The following is a 24,622-nucleotide window of genomic DNA, read 5'->3' on the forward strand; positions in this document are numbered from 1 at the left end:
AGGTATATTAATTCAGATATGTATTAGCAATGTTAATTGTCAAACCTATTTGATAAGAATATATATTTTGAAAACTCATTTCTTAATAATTAATAATCAATAGTTTTTCAGTATTCCTACTTTAAAATATACCAACGACAAAGAAGGTGTTATCCCCATGACCTTCAGGGAAACAGATCATCTTTCATCGTCACAAACATATATAACCTGTCGGTGTGTCACAAATTAATAAAAAGGTCAAACACATATTAGAATTTCTTTTAACAATTTTTAATCAACAACATGTTTGAATCATATTAAATATAAAACAAAATGGAAACATGACATTAACGGGACCAATCGCAACTTCTCGGGCCTTTCCGAAAAGCCCGAGAGGTTGCGATTGTAAAGGGACCTCAGGTTGTTAAATTTGCATAAAATGCCTATAAAAGCATGATTACATATTAGCTGAACATGCGCAAAATAAAGTCACTTCCGGTTAATGAAACTTATACCTGCACATGGAAGCGAGGCGACGATATAGAGACCTTCAAAATATTTCCATTTCATAAATTCAACTTCTAAATAAATATAAACAAATGTTGAATGAGATTACAGCGGGAGAAATGTGAAAGGAATACTGCTTGTGTAATAAATACATAACAAAATGTAACAAATACTGACACAACACACTCCCAGGTTAACTGGATTTCATTTCGGAAAAAAATGGCAAGGGGAGGAGGAGGAGGGAGGGGGCTTAATTAAGTCACTGGCGACAACATAGGTCTTTGCCCGAGACGATCCGAACGCAAGCAATCTCGGGGCCCAATGTTACGGTAACAATCTCGGGGCCCAATGTTACGGTAACATTTTCGGGGCCCAATGTTACAGTAACATTCTCGGGGCCCAATGTTACGGTAACATTGATATCAGGATAAGGGTTTTGATAAAAATACCGTTTTTTTCTGAAATGCACAGTTTGTTAGTTGTTGAAAGATTCTGAGAGTGCCAAATTCAGGATACATCCATTTCTTATCTTTATAAACCAAACATGATTTGCGTGTCAAAGTTCCCGACTATATTAACGACGGTTTGGAATAAATAGTTTAAAAATCACATCGGCGACTGTTAGGATAAAATAAACTATGAGGATCCTCATTGACAATCTGCACAGAGTAAATGCTGTTATTTCATAGAGCCAGTGCTAAATAAATGTAACTTGTCTATTCATTATATGAACCGGTATCTTCTATATATCTTTAGAACTGATTCTCGTATTTTTTTTTTATTTCTAGTGTAAATTTGGGGTGGTTGTTACAGTTGTTTATTTTCCAGTCTAGCACTGTTGCCTAACGTGTTAATTTCTGTAGTTGAAAATGATATTAAAAATATAATAATAAAATGTATGTCGGATGTGTAAATCATAAGGGGATGGATTGTGAACAAGCATATATAGCACCAAAATCGTGAATTATAAAATGAGATGAAAACATTAATCATTGCACTGACAAACGAACTTTCATTTACTCAAATAAATTAAAAGCTTCAAAGCAAGGTACAGACACAAGACAGTCGGGGCACAGGGGTGACGGGGTATTTTGTCGTCGAGGTGGGGGGGGGGGGGGGATAGCCTATATGGTGTCACTCATGCCCAAGAATATCACAATGCATTTACTTTACATCACAGCTGCTTTGAAAACTCCTAATGTTTCAACTTCCATAACACATAAATTAAATTATATACATGTACATAGCCACACTCACATCTCATTCTTTTATTGATAGGGAGAAGGAAACCATATGGAATTCATGATCAACTAAAATGTCCGATTTGCCATTGATTTCAGTATTTAAAACTTTTTTAAGGACACACAACTTTAAACAAAACACTATGTATAAAAAAAGTTTTTGTGCCTGGGATAAAAATCGGACATGAAGAAAAAGCTTAACTCTGAAGCCATATTTGCTACGGCAAAAAATAATGAAATGGACAAAAGATGATATGTTTCAATGTAAAAAAGAGAAAGAAATTTTTTTTTAAAAATCGTCATGGTTTGGTCATATGAAAATAATAGACATTGGGGCTTGTAATACATGCATGTACCAAGACAATTTCAGTAGTAGAATCCCCTTAATAACTCCAATTTTTACCTAATTTAACTTTCAAAATAGATTAAGAACACCTTTTTGTAAACTCCTATTGTAACAAAGGTAATCTTGTAACCAGAAATATAGCTTTGGTCATCCGCCAACATTGTTTTGTATATACATATAGAGATCTCAGACACGCACTCGCTACACACAGACACACATACAAATAAACATTCACACCACACACCTGAACATCACCTCTATTTCAGCACGTGTCTTCCGTTTTAACATATAAACTGTCATATCGTAAGAACATTTTTGAACGTTTATTTCGGATGACGGTGACGTCAATTCTATAGTGACGTCCGGTCTTAAGTCCTGTCACCGTCTCCTGCAAAGCGTGTTGCTGACGGTGATTTCTAAATCGTTTGCAAAACACTTTTTCACTAGCCTTGTCAATTTCACTAGAACACTGGTCAATCTTTGGTCGGAGGCCGCTCTGGGCCTCTGAGAGTTCCGTCTTATACACACAAAACGTCTGACGTCGTGTCTCGCCCATCCAGGCGATGGTCACATTTTCACACGTCGTATTGAGTGACGTCACCGAAGTTTTCTTGGGTAAACTCGGAAACTTATATTTATTTTTCTTAGTAGTTAATGTGAATCGTACTTCACCACCTCCTTTCTTTGAACCTTTGATTTTTATCGTATACGTATCCTTTGGCAGATCTGTGAGAGTAAACTCCTTATAGTTTTGAATCTTTCTACTGAACCATTTCTTCTTTTTAGTCCTTATTTGAAACCGCACCTTTTGGCCACACACTTGAACACCAAGCAATGCTTCCTTGGCAGGTTTGCTTACCCTGAACTCCATTGTAAGCAGCTCCTTGGGCTTCGTGAATTGATGTACTTGGATTTGTCCGTTCTTTAACCTCTTCACAGAAGGGGGCTTTCTTTTTCCAGGTTTAGTCCTTACCTCCAAACTTTGGAAAGCGCTGGCCAGGCGCGTTAGTTTATTATACACATACACATTTACAAAATATTTCCGCCCCGGTCGGGCTCTGTTAAAATTGAACACGGTTGCATTCGTTTTCCTGTAACTGATCGCGTTCTTTTTGGCAGCTTTGATCGGGTTCGCTTCCCTTAAAAACTTTTGGTATCTTTTTTCTTCTTCTAAAAAATTAAAAGTGTCTGGTCGGGAAGGACGTTTGTCCCCGTGAAGATGAGACATAAGTGAGCAAAACGTGTCAAAAGAGCGCTTCCGGTTCACAGCAATATGGTACTCAATGATGTTGTCGAACGGCGTCTCTTTGGGACTTTTGTTCCACTCGACACTGAATCCTTTCCGACTCTTTTTCTTTATTTTGACTTTATCGTCATCTGGCAGAACTGGATAGGTTTTTAGCGGGAAGCTGTCGGAGATGTACAGTTTTACGTAGGTGTCGCTCTCCAGGGGCTTCAGTGTGATCGTGTACAGCCCAGGGGTCCCCGTGGTGTAGTGTAAGCTGTGAGACTCTCCCCCGGTGTGATTGTACAGAGCCTTACCTACAAACGAAAAGAAACATGTATATCAGTTAATATAGCCTTCTGTCTTCGAAATTAATTTTATTAAGAAATTAAAAAACCTATCACTATGGCAATTAGAACCATTTTAACAAGACCTTGGACTTTCGGTTGGACGAAGCCTTCTATTTCTTGCGTCAAAACAAGTTATAAATGACGCGGTTTCAAGTGAAATATGCACCGATTGCGTAGTCTTAGAACCATTTTAACAAGACCTTGGACTTTGGGTAGTTGTGTCAAACAATGTGACGTAGGTCTGTCTATTTCATTGCTGGCCACTCAGCCATGGCTGTTTGAAATCGACAAGATTTGTCTGGCTTTTGAGCTAAAACTACGCAATCTGTGCATATTTCACTTGATACCGCGTCATTTGTAACTTGTTTGACGAAAGAGAGAGAGAGAGAGAGAGAGAGAGAGAGAGAGAGAGAGAGAGACTCTTAAAATCTGCAGCCGAGGTCGAAGTGGTTCTAGAATAAATATTGTTTTTGTAAAGGAAGCGTATTTATTATATAAGTAAAGAAAATACAGGGCAGACTAAATAGTTATTACTGAACCCGTAATGAGTGCGGCGTGGCCTATAGTAAACTCTCCACATCTACACAATAACAATTTGGTGTCTGGCTTCCAGCTTTGTTTCCACAGACAAGTCGGTCACGAAAGCAAAAGGATTATTGAAAGACGCAAATTAAAAGACCATCTTCATAATTTTCACATATGAAAATAATAACATACACTTGGCAACTTTCGGCAGTCTTCACAGTAAAAAAATACAGGACGAGTAGAGAAGGAGATTAGCTATGATATACTGCCTACCAAAGAAAAAAGATCTAAGAAGAAAATCAAGTTCAAGAATAAAAGACTGCACCTAACGCCTAAAATTTTAAGGTGAAGGTCACAACTCTTTGCGTCAGGAAGAAAATTTAATGAAACTGAATTATATGAGGTTCAAAAAGATGGTCCTCAATGAAACTGAATTATAAGCGGTACAAAGGATGGCCTCCTTTGTTTTTACTCGCTTTTTAACACCGGTGGTGTAATGCCAGACTCATTTTCCCTGTTATGTGACGTCACTGTGATTACAAGCGTGAATGAAATAAAAATGGTTATGCATATTCTTATCATTTAGGAACACATTATCAAAGGATTTTATTTCACCATCAACAGTATTTATGTACGCTATGCAAAAGTTCGGTCAGCAAAACACATCTTGGTGTAAACGTTTTGTAATTAGTCGTTACGATGTTGACATCTAATGTGTACAGATGCAGGTTCCGGTCTATGACAGTGCATGCGCTTTTTATACCGGAAGTAGTGTCTCTTACCTCCATGCAACAAAGTCCATTCGATCGGGGATGCGCACGGTATGACAGTCAAATACAATGGCCTTCCTTTCTCTGTGTGTGGAAAAAATACTCTGGAATGAAAATTGGACCTCTTTATTATATATAATTAATATATAAAACCATATAATCATTAACTTCAAGTTAATACTTTATCCTTTAAATTTCAAAGATGTGAAATCTTTTTTTTTTTTTTTTTTTTTTTTTTTTAAATTCTAATAAAATGATAGGTGTATGATCTTTAAATTGATCAATATCCGAGTATTCTAAATTGCTTTACTCCAAAATAAAGCTTGAAAACTACTGGTATTTTCTCTTTATTTCGTTAATTTGCCATATGTTCAAGTACTTTATTTCACTCCAAACATATAAATTGTTACATGAGGTACAGCATCTATACCAATACAGAAAGATTAAGGACAAAAAAACCATGGCAATGAATGGCATCATAATTCGTTGTTGTTTATCTCTTCGGAAACTCAGTAGTAACACACCTCGTGTGATTTAATTCAGAAATCTGAGACAAGCCGGCGAGTCGGGAAACCATCCTATCCACAAACTAAGGAATTAATTCGCGCCACTTTCTAACCATTGATTCCAAAAGTACGACTTATCAACAAACTACAGTCGGTTTTTTAACAAGCCAAAAACTTGTTGGCATCAGGTTTGGTGTAATTCAAGTGTTTTTACTGAACGTCAAAAGCGATGAAAAATTTGAACTCGTTTATTTGTAAGTTCAGAATGTGCACTTTCATAAAGAATAAATTACTTTAATCTTATGGACTTATTTACGAGAAAGAAATCAAATCATTTATAAATAATTTTAATCAGTGTAATTTTAGGCCTTTGACTGATGAATACAAAAGGGTCCGGCTAATTTCAGTGATCAAGCTTTGATGACGAGCACTTTACACATGGCAGCTGGGAATTTGACGTTTCTTGGACTCTGGGCGTCAAAAAAGCCTCTATTAAAGCGGAGAAATTAGTTGCGTATTTGTTAAATGAATTGTTAATAAAATCTTTAACAGATGTACAATAAGTGTGTTTAACTTTTAGGCGAGTTTAAATGACAAAATCAGAAAAGTTAGACTGCAGTTCGCAGCCGATGTCAGAATAAATAGAGTGGACGCCCTGCACTTCCAGTAAATCAGAGACACACACAAGTCAGGATTAGGGGCCATTCATACCCCTATCAAAGCCTCTAAAGTCCGTAATTATTACCAATAAAAGCAAAAACTCATTAAATATGTGAACAATAGAATTCTACAAACATGTGGAAACTCGGCGACCTTACAATGGCGCTAGACTAAACAAATGCTTAGCTTCAGTACGAATAAATAAAACGGGTAATAACTGCTTAATCAAAGACCTTCTCTGTAAAAAAAAATGACAAAAAGAAACACCATAACAACGAACTCCTCGGTTTATCACAAAAATTTGATTGATTTTAAGAAAATTTATATTTAGAATACATTCACACTATGTTGGACCGAGCTGGTTTCTTACTGTGTTAAGTTGATGCTGAGGATCAGTGGTTTTACATTTTTTTTTGTATTGATAGATATTATCAAGCCAAAAGCTGTGATACATTTCGTGTTGTATATTCTATCCGCGTCTTTGAGCGTGTGAAAGCCATCCTAGTTGGGATAATGTTCCAGATATTATTTATAAGATCCGGATCAACTGTTGCCTGATCGAGTTTAATTTTGTCTGGAGATGCGTCACAATTTGTAGCCTAATCTAATTCTCAAATCAATATTCGGTCCCGTATTTCTCCGATCGCAACTCCTTTTGTAATATGTTTCTACATCAGTATGTGTCTTGGGGTGAAATTTTCGAATTTTTGTCCCAGCAGATTACCTCGTTTATGTTAATTTTTATATTTTCATTTTAAATTCTTGAGATTTACTAAACATTACGGACTGGCACTTCATTATTATTACGCCAATTTTGATTAAAAACATTTTTCTAACTTGTTTATTAAGTACATTTTCAACAGACGTTAAAGAAAGTTGAGACAAGATTACATGCATTCTGAACAGCGTAATTTCAGGAAATGTGAGAAAGCCTAACATACGGGTACACTGACGCAAACGGGTAGGTCTATTACACGAAAGTCGCACTCCAGACCCCCAAATCTACCCATTATTTCATCTTACCGTGAAAACTGCGAATACAATATCTCAATTTCCTATACAAAGTGTAACAATAACAGCGTTCTGAAATATGAACATGCAATTAGCAAAATTAGGGGAATTGGACGAGTTTTGTCCATAGATAGATTAAAGTTGTAGTCATCAAGTACAGTTGGTAGAAAATTCAGATCGAGGTAACATAAGCTGGCAATAAATGGAGGAAGTGTCAAGACTTAGCATTATATGGTCATAAAATTAAACTTTTATTTTCTTTCATTCAAACGAAATTACTTCCGATTGATCAGAAGTGGATATAAATGCGTGGCTATGTCGCCCTAAATCCCACTGCACGTTTTTACAGGATGTGCATATTATTTATTCTTAAATCATTAAAACACAAACACAGCAAAAGCTTAGCAGGCTAGGGGTCGTGTCCATTTATTGCATATGTTTTTTTTTATCCTCGGACAAAAAAAAAGAGAATAATTAATATATTTTTTGTATTAATCAATTATCTTACTCTGATAAATTATCTAACAGAGTGCAAGTGGTTTTTCCCTATTAAATCAACATTGATCTCTCAGACTCCTTGAACAAGCGGCCATGCAAAGATGACAGACATCCCCACCACCTCGCCCTACCACCTCTTCCCAGCACCCACAGTGCCAGAAGCCAGAGGAAGACATCGTCGCCGGCTGATCTCGGCTGTGTATAACCCTTGGTCCACTGCCTAAGTAAACAGACAACTACTGATGGCGTAAAGGCTCAATGTCAAGGATGGAGAAACCAGCTCGGTTACATTTTCCAGCAATCATAACAAATATTTATCTCATTATTTCATTTTTCCCCTTCTCCGTTTACTGTCTTGCTCTAAACTACATAAACATGGTTTGTTTTTAAGCGGATTACTCCGAAACGACTGGGGGGTGGGGGGAGGGCTCTACCTAGCGGACACTCGTAGTCGCTATCAATTTCAAGATGCGCGATTTATCTGTTATATTGTGTTCCTTCTTTGAAGCCACACCAACCACTGTGAAACGTTTTACCGAAGTTTACATTTGAGAGGCATACGTTTTATTTTACAGCCTAGCTATTCTGTGGATTTCCCCCAATGTTTCATCATCACGTTATGTTTAATCATCTAACTTTCACCCATCGGTTTGTTACACAGCCGACGATTATATAACATTAATTCAACATTAAGAATAGGTATTTCTGGTAACAATTTCTTTGAAATAATTTTGGATGATACTTTGATTGCTAAGTAAATAGAGATTTCGTGGAAGCTTCCGAAATAAGTTTCTTTCAAATGCAGAATTCAATTTCTGAAGTCACAATTTAAAATAATCTGTGTTTCTCCCCATCTGGTATCCATAGAAAGAGCTCGGTCTGTTCCATGTCTGCTTCACTCCGACTGGGACAACTTATATCACCAAGCCTGAACGCAATGCATCGCTTTGGTATATGCTCATATTATCAATTTCGAAAAATAGTCTACGGTAGCTCTTTCTAGTTGTTAGTGAGTATATAAATAATACTAAAATTAAAAAGAAACTTCACTCATAAAATGCTTCAACTTATGCCCCGCACTCCTTATTTATCCAACAGTTTTAGTGCGTTTGATTTCAGAATTTTTAATATTCTTTGGAATGTGTAGCTTTCGGACAAATCGACAATAGAATGCAAGCTAGTGTTTCGTTCAATTTACCGAATTGTGCTGTGTCACTTCTTATCAAGACCAGAGGGTATGAGTGTGTAATATGTAAATATGTTTGAAAGGAATTAAATACAAAATGTTTACTGAATCGGTTAAGTATAAATAAATCAAAATTATCTTCTACAAATGGTTCATTATTTGCACAATGCGACTAAAAGCGAAGATTTTCAAACGAAACATTTAAACAATGTTTAGTTAATATTCCAGTTGGTTGATATACACTCACTTTAACGTTTGTAATAAACTGTTTCATCCTTGCGATCCAACAGAGACTATAGACATGCACGCCAATGCTTTATTAAATGCAAAACTTGGTGAGTATAGTCAGACGCTTTAAGACTACAAAAGCCCAAAATGGTAAAAGCAACCATGGAAATTAAAGCAGTAACTCCGTATACAATTAGGTTTGATTGAAAAAAAGCATAGATGTGAGAGAAGCGGCTACAATCTACCAGCAGGGACTATTGAAACATAGAAACTTCAAAAGGAAGAAATTACCCTAAATGCCCGTCAGTATTTCCGACTTTACATTTATTGATCTAAGGGAATACTTACAACCTGAAAGTAAATATATACAAAGAATTACTGGCGGCCACCCCAAAACATCGCGCCAGCAACAAGTTTTTTTTAAAAGTACTGTCTGTAGTTTAGTATTTTACTAAATAACCATGCCATGATGTTATAATTAAACAGAATGATTTGACTTGTGTGAAACGTGTTAATGTTATGCTATTTTAGCTTTCCTAGAAATTGGACATTTTTCCCTTTCTTTCTACACAGAACAAGCAATTTGTAGCAATATATAAAATGTCTAGAGTAAATTAGAATCAATGAACAAAGAAATTTCAATAACTTTTGGAGACAAGGATGAAACCTACTGGGTATATCTATAAAACAGAAATTAAAATTTTGTGATTAATTGGGGGCGGCGGGGCATAAGCTGGTCATTTTGTGAGAGGTCCGAGAACCAGGTAACTCACCGAGAAGTGAAGTTGAATAGAAGATAATGCAGAACCTCCTCCCTTTCCGGAAGTACGTTGGAATCCTGGAAGTGAGCGATGTCCGAGTCTCCAAAGTTAAACTGGTCCTCGGCCGGTGAAGTGTTCGCTGCCAGTGTGGTTAACAGTAGCAACAGCGTTATATATCTTGCCTTATCCAGCAACTGTGGCATGGTGGACCTACAAATACAGCAACAAACCAACTTAATCAAAATGGTAGACCTACAAATACAGCAACAAACGGTTCATACTACAGCAACTTAATCAAATTATCCATTTTAATGATGAACATTGAAATTAAAATTGGTGAAAAAGCTCAATTTTGCAACACACCTATCTCGTAGCTTCGAAAAAATGACTAACTGTATATTTTCATTTGAATACTACATAGCATTTCAATATTTTATTTTTCACATGGCGAAGATTAAATAAACAAATTGATAAATATGACTTTTGAGACAAATTGAGACCATGTCACACTAATGACCGGAATTGGATCATAAGACGAGCGCTTTTTTTCATTTTCAAGAATTGGAATCAACACTTGTATGGTCCTCATCATGGCCAAATCCTGAAGTGCGTTTATATTGCTATCTTGCGATATCTGAATGGCACCACAGAATACAGTGTATGTTATATATTTCAACCCAGCAGGTCTCAGCCTCAGAAGTCTGCTGTTATCAATCTAATGAACACCGAGCGACAAGAGCAGCTCATTGAGAAATTTGTAGGTAAACCGTGGATAGAATGACAATAGACAATAGAGCGGTCAGCCAGGGGGGACCGTAGGTCGGTGGGTCCCGGGGGCAGGGCCCAGACAGCCAGAAACAGGTGGTCTATTCAATATCAGAGTGATGAAAACTAATCATCGAGCATCACGGGAGCAGCGGCTTCTGAAGAGAAAAACAAAGCTCTCCAGGGAATACAATTTACTTTCCCCGAACCTAACTATCAGTGCAATCGCAAAGCAACGCCTCGCGAGAAGAGTCGGTTTTTGGAGATGCAACTCTATACTGTACCGTACATATATTTTACACATTTAATGAAAATAGACAAAAAACTGTACAATCTTGTCGGTAGCCCAGTCATCAAAATGAATATATGAATAAACAGGAATGCTGTTTGTAATTTATCTAAGTGTCAGATCCGCCAACCTAAAATCATCACTTTACTTTAAGTCATATTTTTTTTATTCTGATTAATGAATATTGTGTTGGTAAGAGAAATGCGGAATACCTTTGCTACTTCAGGTCATTGCTGCGGCCTCCACACGACGGTGTTAGGTGGTAGAATATTGTATGCATTAAGATATCGACAAATGGCGTCCAATTCAATCGAAACATAATGAAAAGCCACCCTCCAGTCAGAAAAACACTTTTTCAAATTGATCACATGGAAGTAAAAAAAAGCAAAATGAATTATATCTAAGGCCATTTTAATTCCTGCACTGGTAATTTTCTCACTTGACAATAAGATGCATATGATATGCCAGTAGCGTTATACTGGTGATAAAACCTTGTCATTTTTTCCGGAGTTGTAAATCTGGGATGCACCCTAAGATGCCCGAGGGACGGGAATCCGATCTCTGGGGGTGCCCACCCGTCAGTGGCTGGTCAACAAGCGCCTATAATCTGTCCAATGATTGGTCAGATCACAGCTTCACACCGTCAACTAGAAACAATCAATACGGGAGTCCACGGGAAGAAACGCACCCCCGAAGACGACCCGGGTTTATGTAATCCATTTAGAAAATCAATCAAGCTATCGGCTTACAGAGTCCGTTCATCGGCAGAGTGGTCAGATGGAAGGGCTACCCGGCGTATATTGTCACAGAAAATCACCATTCGTCACAAACCGACCCGTTTTATTTCCATCTCTCCAAAAGTTAAATGAATAATTACTATAAAATCCCTTTATACATGTAACCGAACCAGGCAATTTTATTACTCTGTAAATATGTGCACACTTACGCAATCTTTTAAAGTTTTCACCTGGAAAGTAATTATTGAAAAGCTCATAAGACATAAATAATTAATAACTTACAAATGACTATTAGAAGAAGTTTCAACATGGCTGGTATTTCATGTTCTACTTCAAGCGATGGTATATCGCATAGGCTCTCTCTAACAGTCGCTATCTCCCTAGTAAGATGCGATTGGCTGATCGCTCTTAGTGGGCTGTGTAACATACACGTAGCATGCATAAATGAAGAAAATTATAAATCTTCTCTGATAATTCCATTTTCTTTTACCTTTCGTGGCTCAGGGCCTGCAGAAATTGATTTATTTTCTATCATTACTTAAGGGATCCACTGCTTTCACAAAAATTAAGATATCCATCACTTTCCCCCTTTTTCTGATTTATTTAAAATTAAGACCTCGGCAAATAAACTTTTTTCTCCGACAACTAGATCAGATTTCTGCTATTTTTTGTGTTATGTTCACACTTGTAGATTGAATGGTGTGTCCAGACCATTGCAAGCTCCGGGGGGTGGGGGGTGGGGTGGGGAGGGAGACTGATCCAGACACCTGTTTCTGGGGCGACTTGCCGACGCCAGCCACGTCACGGACATCGGTAAACAGCGCACACTTCTGTCTGAGTGTGGGTAATTAGGGTACAATACAGCGATCAGCTGTTCCACTGCTCCATAACAGAGAAGTAGAGTAGTAATTTACACGTGCGCCGCGAGTACCGGCCGCTGGCCGCCCGCCCAGTAAAGCCCCTGACCTTAACAGAAGTCAGGAAGCCGGGAAATCCCCGATATGATCGGCTGTCCATCAAACTGTAATGTTTTTCACTCAAATCCACCTTTTCTCCGAGGCATTTACAAGTTGATTTTGATTGCGCACTTTATAACAGGTTTGAGACTGTGAGTGTTCAAGCTTTGTGTGATAATGCCAGTAACTGGATACTTTTATATGCAACTATATCAAATATAAGTATCATATTATTTCATAAAGAAGTAAATATATCCAATGTAAATAAAGCAAAAATATGTATTCGTAGAGCAAAGTCCAATGCATGTAAGAGTCATACCGTACTTAGTACCATACATGCAACATAACTTTAAAAATATACTGATATATATATATAAACAGGTTCATAAGCGTAAGGCTGTCCGCTGAATTAATGTACTCGGTGATATATATATATATATATATATATCTGTGGATCGTAATGACACATGTACTTCACAAGAAAAAAATGATCATCCACAAATTAGACTGACTGTATTACACATTCCTCCCCGTGCAACCTTTTGTTATTTTAGCGCCGATTAACTGCACAATTAAAGAGATAACACACCCGATCCAAATTGCCTACCAAGGTTAATAGACAATAGGACATCGCCTGGAATACTTGACATTTTTGTCGGGACAACTGAAACACGAACTTTGTCAAACGAAAATATGCCAAAGTCGCCTTCAGATATCATTTAACTTGCTGTTGATCTTATCTTTAAGCCATTGTTTTTCAGCAGCGTAAATGAGTGCAGAGCTTGTTTGTACACAAACCACATGAAAGAGATTGTCTTACCAGTTGTCACATTGCTAAACAGTTTGATGTCGCATAACTAATGACCGTTACTCTAATTTTTATTTCTTTCAGACGCACAATAAAATTCAAACTTATTCCCTTTTAAATTCCCCGGAGACTGTACGGCGTAAATATACAAAAAATGTGTAAATCTAAGGAAATAAGTTCTTGATCCCTTTATGCACCCAAATCTGTCCTCAAATATAATTTATAGTTCCGTAGAGAATTTTTCTATAATTCCCCGAATCTGGATTTTGCACTTTAAATCTAAGCTACAACTACGAGTAGGTGAAAAATTCCAGAACGATTGAATTGTAGCTATCTGATAGAGCGGAATTTGATTGTGTGTGATCTGACGACGAGATACAATCAGGGAGGCCTCCTAAAACAATTGACCATACGTATTAAAAGGACAAGAAAGAAAGAAAGAACAATCCAATCAGTTGTTTTGGTTTACATAATGGGGTTGTAAATACTGAGACTCGTATGACAAGACCCTCTGATTAATACATGTATTCAGATTTTTGCGTCATAAACCCTGTTCAAAATTTGCGTTAATGAAGAATGTGTCAGATATTTTGGAGCAGTCTTCAGCGCCAGGAGAGTCTACTGGGGTCTGAATCACGTCGGCTCGCATGAGGTTGCTCTATTTGTCTGCAGACCAATCTCCATTTACAAGACGGTCCAAGATCGAAGGATTTCCCGTCCAATTAGATCAATTTATAAATAAATAATTCATACATCGTTTCTGTCTATATCCCATAATCTCCCGCCACCTCCGAGGGTTGCTGGTCCGATGAGTAAGCAGTGACTGATGGACTGATCCAAGTAACACGCCATTCCGACCATCAGTGCTCAACAAAAGACAGTTTATCCCAGATTCTCCGCCCAAATTAAATATTTATACTACTCTTGCCGATAAGCAATCCGTAATTTGAACTAGACGCAGTCATAATAAGTGTTCGAATTCAAGAATTTAATACAAGTTCAAGGTCAGCTTTAATGTACTATATTAGCTGGCGTGACTTCACGGAATGCTTCTGAGACACTATAAAGTAATGGATAGCTTGCATGCTTTCAGCCGACTTGGACACGATCTGATTTCAAACCACCTAAAAATAACCCCACTTTACAGCCCGTACCCGACGTTTGGAGAGTGATACGGGCAATTCTGGACATGAATCACTTTCTAAAGCGTCGGGGTGTCTCTCTCTTCATTTTTTGTCATTTTTTCGAGGAACCTTGTCTCCTTCTATCAAAAGGACCAACTGCTAGAGTTACACATTTCACTTTCCACATCTCGTGGTGGTCCGTGACGGACAACGCCGAATCGCACGAGACCCCGATGCGAGTCCTATCATATGATACCGAGGCTTATAATAGGATTTACTTTGCCTGCAAAAACGATTTAAACACATTACACTGCTGATATTTCCGCAAAAATCAGTTAACATTTGAATTAATTCAGGGATCCTGATAATTATGGATCAGAGAACGGCCGGGTATATCCTGTGTGGATTTTTAAGAGGACATGGCTTGACATTTATTTGGTCTCTAGTTAGACTATGACGGTCTTTGAGATGAAATGTGTTGAAGTTTCCTTATTGAGTTGACAGGTTCCGTTATGTTTAGAAATATTAACTACAAATTCCGCGTTTGGTTTGAGCCTTCCTTGCACCATGTCTTTTCGTCGCTAAAAGGAAGTCCAAAAGCAGAGAGCCCTGGGAAGCGATTTATACCGAATGCACGCGCTAACTCATAAAAAAGGAAGCTCATAATTCGAGTTGTTTAAAACCTTGCCAGAAAAAAAATAAGTCAGATCTGACCAAAATATCCAACAAGGTTAAAAAACGAAAGTGAAAAATGATGAAAAATGTCGAAGAATGTCAGAAATTTTATTTTTGAAGAAGTGTGTGAATCGAAAAAGAGCCCGAACCTAGGATGAATGATAAATGTATTTTTCATCATTTTTAGGGGAATGTTAACAAACCTCTACAGATAAGATTGCAAATTTGCAAGAAATTCATTTTGGTCTTTTGAATTGCCCAACGCCCAGAGAAACCCGTGACGTAATTATAAAAATAATAGGATATTTCATTGATCTACTGCGAATTAGTTTTCCATGACATAGCATTATTATGAATAAAATATAAAAAAAAAATGATTATTTATCTTTAACTAACACATTTTCAGAATTGTTTATTTCGCCATCAATTATTTGATATTTTTTTTTATCATATTTCATTTTACTAATTATAATATGCATAACTAACACAATGAAATTCAGAATTAATAACCTTCTTTTATTCTTATATTTCATTTTACTTATTATAATATGCAGAACTAATACAATGAAATTAAGAACTAATAACCTATTTTTTATCCACGAAAACAGTATGTATTAAAGTGGTGAACTGACAGACATGTTCATGCAGCAAGTCTTTAGCAAGAGTCAATAGATCAAAATGTCAGGGTTACGTCAAACAATCATTGTAAGCAAAGTGACATAAATTAGAATTTGAAATCGATTGATATTCTTCAAAAATCTTATTTTCGATTTCCGGAATTGAGCAGTCAGACTTGAGCTTCTGGCTCCGTGTATCCTAATGCCTAGAGTTTCCACTCTCTGCAGCCTTCACACGCTGTTGCCGAGAGAAACGTTTTTGTTTCCATTGAATACATTTCATTGCTTCAGATTATGTATTGGATTTAAGACAAGTTTCCAGATTTCCCCATTTTCACACCGCTTGTTTTCAATCAACCGAAGCGACTTCATGAAAATACAACTTCTACTGAAAGACAAGGGGCACACTGGGAAAGCGCCGGGGAGGTTAGGGGGCCCACTTATAGCCGCTCTCTGCTTCACAACGAGGGCCTGAACGTGTCTCCCTCACCAAAACCCCCCAAAAACCGAAAGTCTCCACAGCCATAAAACAGTAGGTCTCTATCCATATTGTGTATAAAGATATAAGGTTTCATTCCTATTTAATTTAATGGTTACCTTCATGCACTCTCAATTTCCCTCCATCTCAGACATCACCGAAAGACAGAATGTAACAAAAGACTCGCGCTAATCAGAGGAAAATTGACACTATACGATAGTTGAGATGCTAAAGGCGCAAAGATACGGGATACAATTGAATTATCCTACTGCATCTTCGTGTAAATATCTGTCAAGATAGCCTTATAGATATGGTCACACAATGACTTTTTTTCCCCATTACACGTGTTGTTCGGTTTATTTCAATAAAAACATCAAAACGACTTACTTGAACAATTTAGCCAGCGCTGCTTGGAAAGGCAATATTCAGTATATCCTTCCATGAAAATAGATAACGTAGATGCATTAGTTCTTGGTTGAAGTAAAAATTAAACTAGCCATCGTTTAAAAAAAACGGAGGATCAGAATCCCGGCATCATTTGCGCCTGCGTCAAGAATCGGTTATCTCACGTGATTAATAGGTACGTAAGATTTGGAGGACAAGGAATTATCAATTCGCACAATATCCATTTGAGTCATCTCTCTCATTTCGTGAACAAGACATCAAGATGATGATCGATACCGGTGACCAGCGGAAGTGAACATCCCTGACCAATCACCGACCGGTATCTGCTCTCTCCAGCGCCCCTCTTTTTTATTTCTTTAAAACAACGCTACAATTCCCAAGACACTGGTAGTTTTTTTGGACCTCTGTCATTTAGGGGCGTCATATATGTTTACAAGAATTTGAACACTCTCAAGCATGTTGAATCGAGAGCAAAAGTGCCTTTTGTAGCTGATTTTAAACATGACTTGCGAGATCAAAAGGTATTTAAGTAAGTATTTGATTTAAAGTTTATCAACCGCCAGCGTGGTAAGCGTACCCCGACAATGTCATCGAGCGCAGCATACAAACAGGTATTCGAGGGTCAGGATCCCGAGCCCGGCGATCGATACATTGGTGGAATTCCATACCTAGGATTACTTGTCGATCTCTGCAGTGATATATCCTATGCCGTCTTGGATCAAGTTACAGATCCCAAATCCAAATACTTCACAAATGCCGTTCAATGTACACATTGAAAGACTTTTAAAATTTGGAAAATTTAATTTCCCTTTATTTGCATGTGGTCTTGGTTATATTTGCAGTTGTTAAATTTAGTTGTTTTTATTTATTTATTTATTACCTGTATCTGACATCAGCCGTTCTGTACAGCTATCTTTGCGGGCTATTTATAGGACTTTGCGCCAGCGCTATGTTTAACTCTCATTTCAGTCTTGTCATTGGGGTATTTGATAAGCCGAAAAAGGTGATCAAGTCAAGAGATTTTGTACGAGTAATTAGAACGATTAACAATATTATCTCTGATCAATCTGTCATTCCATTTGATATCAGTCTGCCTCTTGCCACAATCGGGAATTCATACGGTAAAATTACGACACAAACCCTACACCAATACCCGTATTTGACAACACTTAAAGCCTTATTCTAAAGGTATGTGATCTTATACATTTCAGGAATTTCAAACACGTCAAATGCTTCGTATTTGGGGGTAGCTAATGTTTGTCAAGATTACATAACAGTCTCACCTCAGGCTCCCTCATCTATTATGTCTTGGGGGGCCGGGACTGGATGCGTGGGCGGGCCTGATGATTGACAGGCCTCCAGTATTGTCCAAGCACTAGCAATATCCGAGAATTCTGTCTCCCACAATCAGGAATAAGATCAAATCACTCGCCCTCTCACCCATTTGTTGGTCAGATGTAATTTTACGTGTTTCACAAAAATTCCTGTTTCATTATTGTGTAGAACTTCAAGAAATGGCACTCTGAAAACAATAATAATCATTTTCATATATTGATTGTCACATTGCTACTAATTAGATAAAGGTTGGAAAAAACAATGAGTAATGTAAATATTTTTTTGCGATACCATATTATCAATGTCGTTAGTGTAATGTCTATAATTAAATCTGTATGGCGGTAGGTATTGGATACAGGGTAATATGACCCAGTGTTTATTGCACTTTTCTGGAAGATTAAGGTAAAATACCAATAAACAATTAAATAAAATAGTACGCAAAGGCACCGGTCAATGCAAAAGTGAAAGTACCTTTGACACTGGGGCCAGCTGATTACTGTTGTAGCGTTCACAAATCGGGAGAGTGGGTGGATATTAAACATTGGAATGATTAATTAATTAACAGGTGTGTCGTCTACCAGGTAAGACTGATATCAATGCGGTTATATTACTCGTCAATTAGTTATAACTGATGCAGTTATATCAAGCGATTAAAGTGTGGGATGTAAACAGTTTGAGGATGTAAGCTGCTATGTAAATGTAGATTGGTAACCAAATTAGTTAGCAAGCCGGCTAAACAGTGAAGGGCTTGGAAAGGAGTGTGAAATTAAAGCAACACGAAACTCGGAGAAACCAAAATAGCCTTGTGTTGGATAACAGGGGGAACGTCAAATTGTCGGAGTGTCCAGCTTCTTTGCTGACGTCATCCGGTAAATGTTTCTAATTCTATGTTTCCGGGCAAACAAAAGGGTCAGATACTGGAGATCCCGTGTTTAAAGATCCCCATCACATTAATTTAGAATTGATTGATTATCCGCGACTTCACGGAATGCCTCCATTGATATTGAGCATAATAGATGAGATTCTGGGCCTATATTCGGGTTTCATTTTATCCCGAAGACAAATTCACTTTCGTGTGATATAAGCACTGATCAAACAGGAGCGAGCTTGGGCGAGAAAGCCAAGGCGATAGGGGCATCAGAAACAGAGATTACAAATCTAATGACATCGCCAAATAAATGCAGTCGATGCACAACTGTTTATTCATCAATAATCTTCAGAGGAAACGGCGAACACACAATAACCCTCGTCTCCCATTAAACTCGCACACAATCATTATAACAGCCTCGATGTAATCCATACATATCTTAATTGATGGTAGGTAAAATTACAAATAAAGCAACATAGAGTCGGCATGTTTCTCAAATAAGCCAGGTGATGAAAATGAGAGATTTGAGGTCCATCAAACATAGAAATTCAGGAAATAATGTAGAAATATTTATGCTATTATTCCGAGGAATTTACCAATGACGGATCAAGAGACAATTAGATGGTGTAGAACACGACCTCTGTTCTTGATATGAGGTCTTTATCTATCATCTAACTAGACATTGATGACACTTCAATTTGTAACATATGTTTGATATGTGTCTGCAGCGATCGCTCACATCCATTGATGTGTGCATTTTGACAGTAAGGACCGAAGCACGCGGAATGGTACGTGGAGTTCTTTGACTTTCGTGATTCTTTAGATTTGGCTATGCCGGTGTATGTCGAGGACATTCGTGAATCTTTGAATTTAGCTTTGCCGGGGTATGTCGAGAATATTTATTAATCTGTAGGTTTAGCTATGCCGCGATATTTCTAGGATATTCATTAATCTGTAGGTTTAGCTATGCCGCGATATTTCTAGGATATTCATTAATCTGTAGGTTTAGCTATGCCGCGATATTTCTAGGATATTCGTTAATCTGTAAGCTACCTATGTTAGGGTGATAGAACTATCTGGTATGTCGCTGAATGAACTATTGGATGGGAGACGGGTATATCAGAGTATGAACACGATTAGCTGTGTCATATTTTAAGAATCCAGGTGTTGTAGGAAGGAAAAGCTGTTATAATACCAACTACAAGGTATGCCATATAAAAATAAGGTATCGCATATGAAGTTCAGGTATGTCAAAGCAAATACAATCTGTCATGTTGTAAATTTTGAATTTACCGGGTGGCAGTAAATACAAAATTAACAACATGACAACTGTTGTCATGTTGTAAATTTTGTATTTACTGCCACCCGGTAAATTCAAAATTTACAACATGACAAATCAATTAAGTGCGTCGACATGTAAACAATTTGATATGTCGACATATGAAAAATCAAGTATGTCGACATATAATCAGTTCGTTATAGGCATGTCAACAAAGGAGCAATCGGGCATGTTTGCATACAACCATCAAGTATGCAGACATGAACGATCAAGTATGTCGCCCGATGACCCACCGGGTATATGTCAGCATCTTAACCAACATATATATGCCAAATATTAACAATCAATAATACATGCAAGTATTCGAATTTTCAAGTAACTAAATGTGGGTATGACCATGCATATTTGTTTGTTAGTTGTTTTGAAATATTTTTTTCCTACAAAACGCCTCTAAAATCCTGGATCAGAGAGGCTTGGAAATATCAAAGGTTCGCGGCACCGTTAACTTGAGCGGGATTATTCGAGGAGGGTGGTTTCCTCAAACCTCGTGATTAATAAGAGAAAACACAAAGGCCACCGAGAGCTAACTGGTGGATGTTTCCAATATCTCCTCCTGTAATTGGTCCCATAGCCTCGGCATGGGGTAGATAGGTGACAACTTTAAACATCGCGTTATCAAGGTGCCGAAACAGAAATATAATATAACTTTATTTTGTAACAATATCAGGTTTTACCGGGATGATACGGATGGTAATACATAGTAAGCTGGGTAGATTTCTATGGGTGACAAAGGAAGCGATGATGGCATATTTTTCTTTTTGACTTAAAAAAATTATACCTGGACAAAAATTTCCTAAATTTTAAAATCAGGATGTTTTTTTTCCTTAAAATATTCTTTAAATTTAAAAGCAATAATGGTTTATAATAATATTTTAATAAAAGTTACACTAATGTACATTGTAGACAAACTCGAAAATGATGAATTACACTAAAAAACCCGAATTCGACACCTTATTTGAATGCTTAGCTAAAATCACACATCGAGAAGGCTGATATAGTGGAGATCTATTTCTAATTTTCATGGTTGTCAGTAAATAAAGGGTAGTGTATTATTTTAATAATTCAAAAATGTTATGGTCGAAAGTATCCCTAGAAAGCCGCACGGAAAGTTTGGTCCACTAAACGCACAAAAAATCCTGTCTCAGGGTTATCATAATACCTAGCTGTCACTCATCTCACTGCTACCGTCGACGGTTGGAGAGAATTCCAAGCTCTGCTAGCTAAACATCCGTCTTGTTGGTGTTTTTAAAGAATTGACTCGATGTCAACTTGGAATATTAAGTGACATCCCAATGTGTATCGTTAGCCCTCTGTTCGCGGGATAAAAGTACCGCACCAAGCTATCTCCGTCCAAATATCGCAATTATTGTATGATTGTACCGTGTAAACTGTGTCAACAGAGAAGTTAAAAATTGGGTTCTTGCTTTCTCATAACAAACCATAATAAACATTTAAAATTGTTTTGATCTTTGTTGGGAATTGGTGACTTAACAATTTTACAAGCTTATGCAATGAGATTTTTCAAACCTTTGAAATTCAAAGAATTCTTACATCTAGATTTTAATTTCGAAATGTGGCATTTACTTTTAAGGTGTAAAGCGTTTTAACAGGTGAAAATGACGTTTTATAAAGAGAAAATTAATCTTTTTTATATCACGATTAATGAATCTAAATACAAAATTCTCTACATTTAACCTACTGAATGTTACAAGTATTTTCAATTTGATTTCTTTTGATTTTTAATTTATGCACATCGAGAATTTTTTCTTGTTAAGTGGATTTATGAAGCATGGCCAAGAATTAGCCAGATGTTAGCTTACAATCAACTTTTAATTTTCAGTTCTCTGTTCCGGTTGAGTGACTATTTCTACACTCGATCGGTCACACTTCAGCTACCAGGGCACAACGCGAGCCTGGACAAATACACGGACAAACAACAATTTGTACGGTAGCTGTAATCCTATTTACAAAAGTCATCTTGATTTAAACAAGTATTTCATGTTAGTTTTAGGGATAATGATTTCTTGCATAGTCATGATAAAAAGTCGTACAGTACGCACGCGAGATACCCCGACCCCCAATTTGTGTTAACTCCAATGACTCTAAAAATACCACCCTTTAACTAAAATTTATTTCTCTGTTTTGTCTTATACAGGACTCATCACAAATAAATCATTAAATGAATGAATTATTTTATGAATGATTTATCAACTTAAATATGAATTTCACTTAACGATGCGTGTAAATTTATGATTTACAGTCCGGCGCGGGATGCCTGGCTTTGATACTAAAGTTATATAACAGGTAAGCTTACCTTTCTCAGCATAGAAATATCTCTAACACACAAACACGGGTGGAATTTATCCATCAAATGCAACAGAATGACTATTTAACTCCAATGTATAGCCGCTAAGTTGTTGCACAATATTAATAATTTTAAATCACCCGTCAGAATAAAAACATTTATCATAAATTGACATTTTTTTTCATTTATACTATCTATACATACTTGACTCCCACGGTAGGGCGGGACCTTTGTTTTGAATGGAAAAAAATCTCGCCAATCTCTGCATCACGCTAAGATTTAATTACTTTTTTTCTTTTTTAAGGTTTTTGTTGTTGGGTCATAAAGGGGCCGCACAATACTTTCCGTTATAAAGAAATGAGCAAACAATATTGTACTTGAAATTTAAAAAAAATGAAACCAGATTAAATAATATACAAAAATCTCATGCAATGTTTGACCGCACTAACCTGAGGGGATCCGCCGGGGGGGACTTATTGTCCGTGTCCTCGTCTACCACCCGCAGGGCCTTACGACGGACCCTCACAGCGACAAAAACACATTCACAATTGAAATATTACTCCACAAACCAAGGAACAAACTAATTTATGATTCATCAGAAACGATTGAAAGACACAGTCGATGGAGTGGCAGCCAATTTTTTGGAACCAATTACACGGAATTCCTTCAAAAACATTTATTTGTGAATTCATTCGGCGCATCAGTGAAGACTGAAAAATGCTGGACTGCTACACAGTCGGTCTGTCTGTCAATAAATACTATATCTACTCTTAGAGTTCGTTGATTTTTTATTTCAATATTGACATATTGTTATTTAAATCAGGAAAACACTGGTAGACAATACGGGTTTATGCTAGCGACGTGGAATGCCTCCTTACTAGTTCAGTAAAGTTCAATACAGACGCAATCAAAATATCTAACACAGTATTATCAATTAATAAATACAAAAATTCGTAACAAATGGTGTTTTGATTTTCTTATCGACCTTATAACCGACCTGTATTTAATCCAAGACCATTAAATTCTCATGTTTAACATCAGATTAAACCAAATTAACTGTGCTCTTCTAGAGACAAAAAGAATGCAGTGAAATATCAAACGAATGTATATGAGCTAATTTGGTGACAGCGGGCAATTCTATAAACTAATTGCTTATTTATTACACATACCATTCCTTATCGGACCTTCTTCTACCATGGACAACCATTAGCAAGGTAAGAATGTTTAGCCCCGCCCTCCCCCTTAATAGAGAAACGCGGGGCTAGAACGATAAGTAAACCCAACGCTGTCTACGTCACAAAGGGGAAACGTCACAAAGGGGAAGTCACCCAAAACCAAAACCCAACCCCACAAGGTCAAGTGGAAAATAGTTGGAATACCAAATCAGCATAAAACATGGAGAACTCGGAGAAAGGCCGCAGACTCTGACATCAAAGTAAATACTGTCATTTCTACACACAGGTTGGCTGTCACCTGAAAAGTTTTCAATCGGGAATGATTTAGTGTTGACATAAGTGATCTATCTGAACACACGGGGATATTCTTGATTCATTTTTAATGCCGATCGTCGAACGCTTAGACAGAAGGGGTCGTTCATTTCAACGTGTCTTGTAAGACTTGTAAACCCTCGGTATGTCTCAAAAAATGCCAACTATTTCTACAACTCTGAGCTTCCTGGAACACACGATATATTTACAAATGTATTTGCATTACAGAATTTAAATCACCGACGGGTAGAAATATCTTGCTACCCCAAAACCAAACACCGCTCAGAAGGCTATCAGATAAAACAGCCCTCTACAGCGACAATTCTTACAGTTTCACTTTTCCTAATGTTACACAAATTGCGTTTTGTGATAAAAGGGTTGAATAAAAACTTTAATCCCTAATGCAGTGTTTGTATAAAATAAATATACGCCTCCTTTTCATTTTCCAAATGCGCTTGTCATGCCCTTTGTATTTAGAAGGATCGTGATAATCTTTTACGAACCCGATATGATCCTCTCAATTTTTTGCAATTGCGATAGGCGCCAAGGGGTTGCAACCAGTTTATTCACGAGCGACCACCAGTTTCTGAAAGTATAAGATGCAAAGTCTGTTTGTAGCACTTCGCATTTCTAGAATGATT

The 24,622-nt window shown here is 37.2% G+C and overlaps 1 protein-coding gene and 1 long non-coding RNA gene across 10 annotated transcripts; one reads left to right on the forward strand and one right to left on the reverse strand.

Annotated features, from left to right (window-relative positions):
• Positions 1-248: 248 nt before the first annotated feature.
• Positions 249-23,081, reverse strand: LOC105341226 (protein NDNF). 5 transcript variants are annotated; one of them, XM_066065623.1, is made up of 5 exons: positions 22,944-23,081; positions 17,931-18,169; positions 9,806-10,003; positions 4,956-5,047; positions 249-3,615 (listed from the first exon to the last, which is right to left on the reverse strand). In XM_066065623.1, exons 3-5 carry the CDS (start codon positions 9,994-9,996, stop codon positions 2,336-2,338), a joined length of 1,563 nt encoding a protein of 520 aa, XP_065921695.1. In that variant the 5' UTR covers positions 9,997-10,003; positions 17,931-18,169; positions 22,944-23,081; the 3' UTR covers positions 249-2,335. The 5 variants fall into 5 exon arrangements, with proteins under 5 accessions (XP_065921695.1, XP_065921694.1, XP_065921696.1 ...); XM_066065622.1 differs by lacking the exons at positions 17,931-18,169; positions 22,944-23,081 and adding an exon at positions 16,630-17,249; XM_066065624.1 differs by lacking the exons at positions 17,931-18,169; positions 22,944-23,081 and adding an exon at positions 11,867-12,024.
• On the forward strand, positions 17,564-23,267 carry LOC136269894 (uncharacterized). 5 transcript variants are annotated; one of them, XR_010707492.1, is made up of 4 exons: positions 17,564-17,835; positions 22,030-22,137; positions 22,450-22,493; positions 22,799-23,267. It is a non-coding gene; the product is annotated as an uncharacterized lncRNA (long non-coding RNA). The 5 variants fall into 5 exon arrangements; XR_010707493.1 differs by having other exon boundaries at positions 17,566-17,835; positions 22,030-22,132; XR_010707490.1 differs by lacking the exon at positions 17,564-17,835 and adding an exon at positions 18,167-18,563.
• The last annotated feature ends 1,355 nt before the right edge of the window (positions 23,268-24,622 follow it).

Source organism: Magallana gigas, chromosome 7 (genome assembly GCF_963853765.1).
Source record: "Magallana gigas chromosome 7, xbMagGiga1.1, whole genome shotgun sequence".
Lineage (NCBI taxonomy): Eukaryota > Metazoa > Mollusca > Bivalvia > Ostreida > Ostreidae > Magallana > Magallana gigas.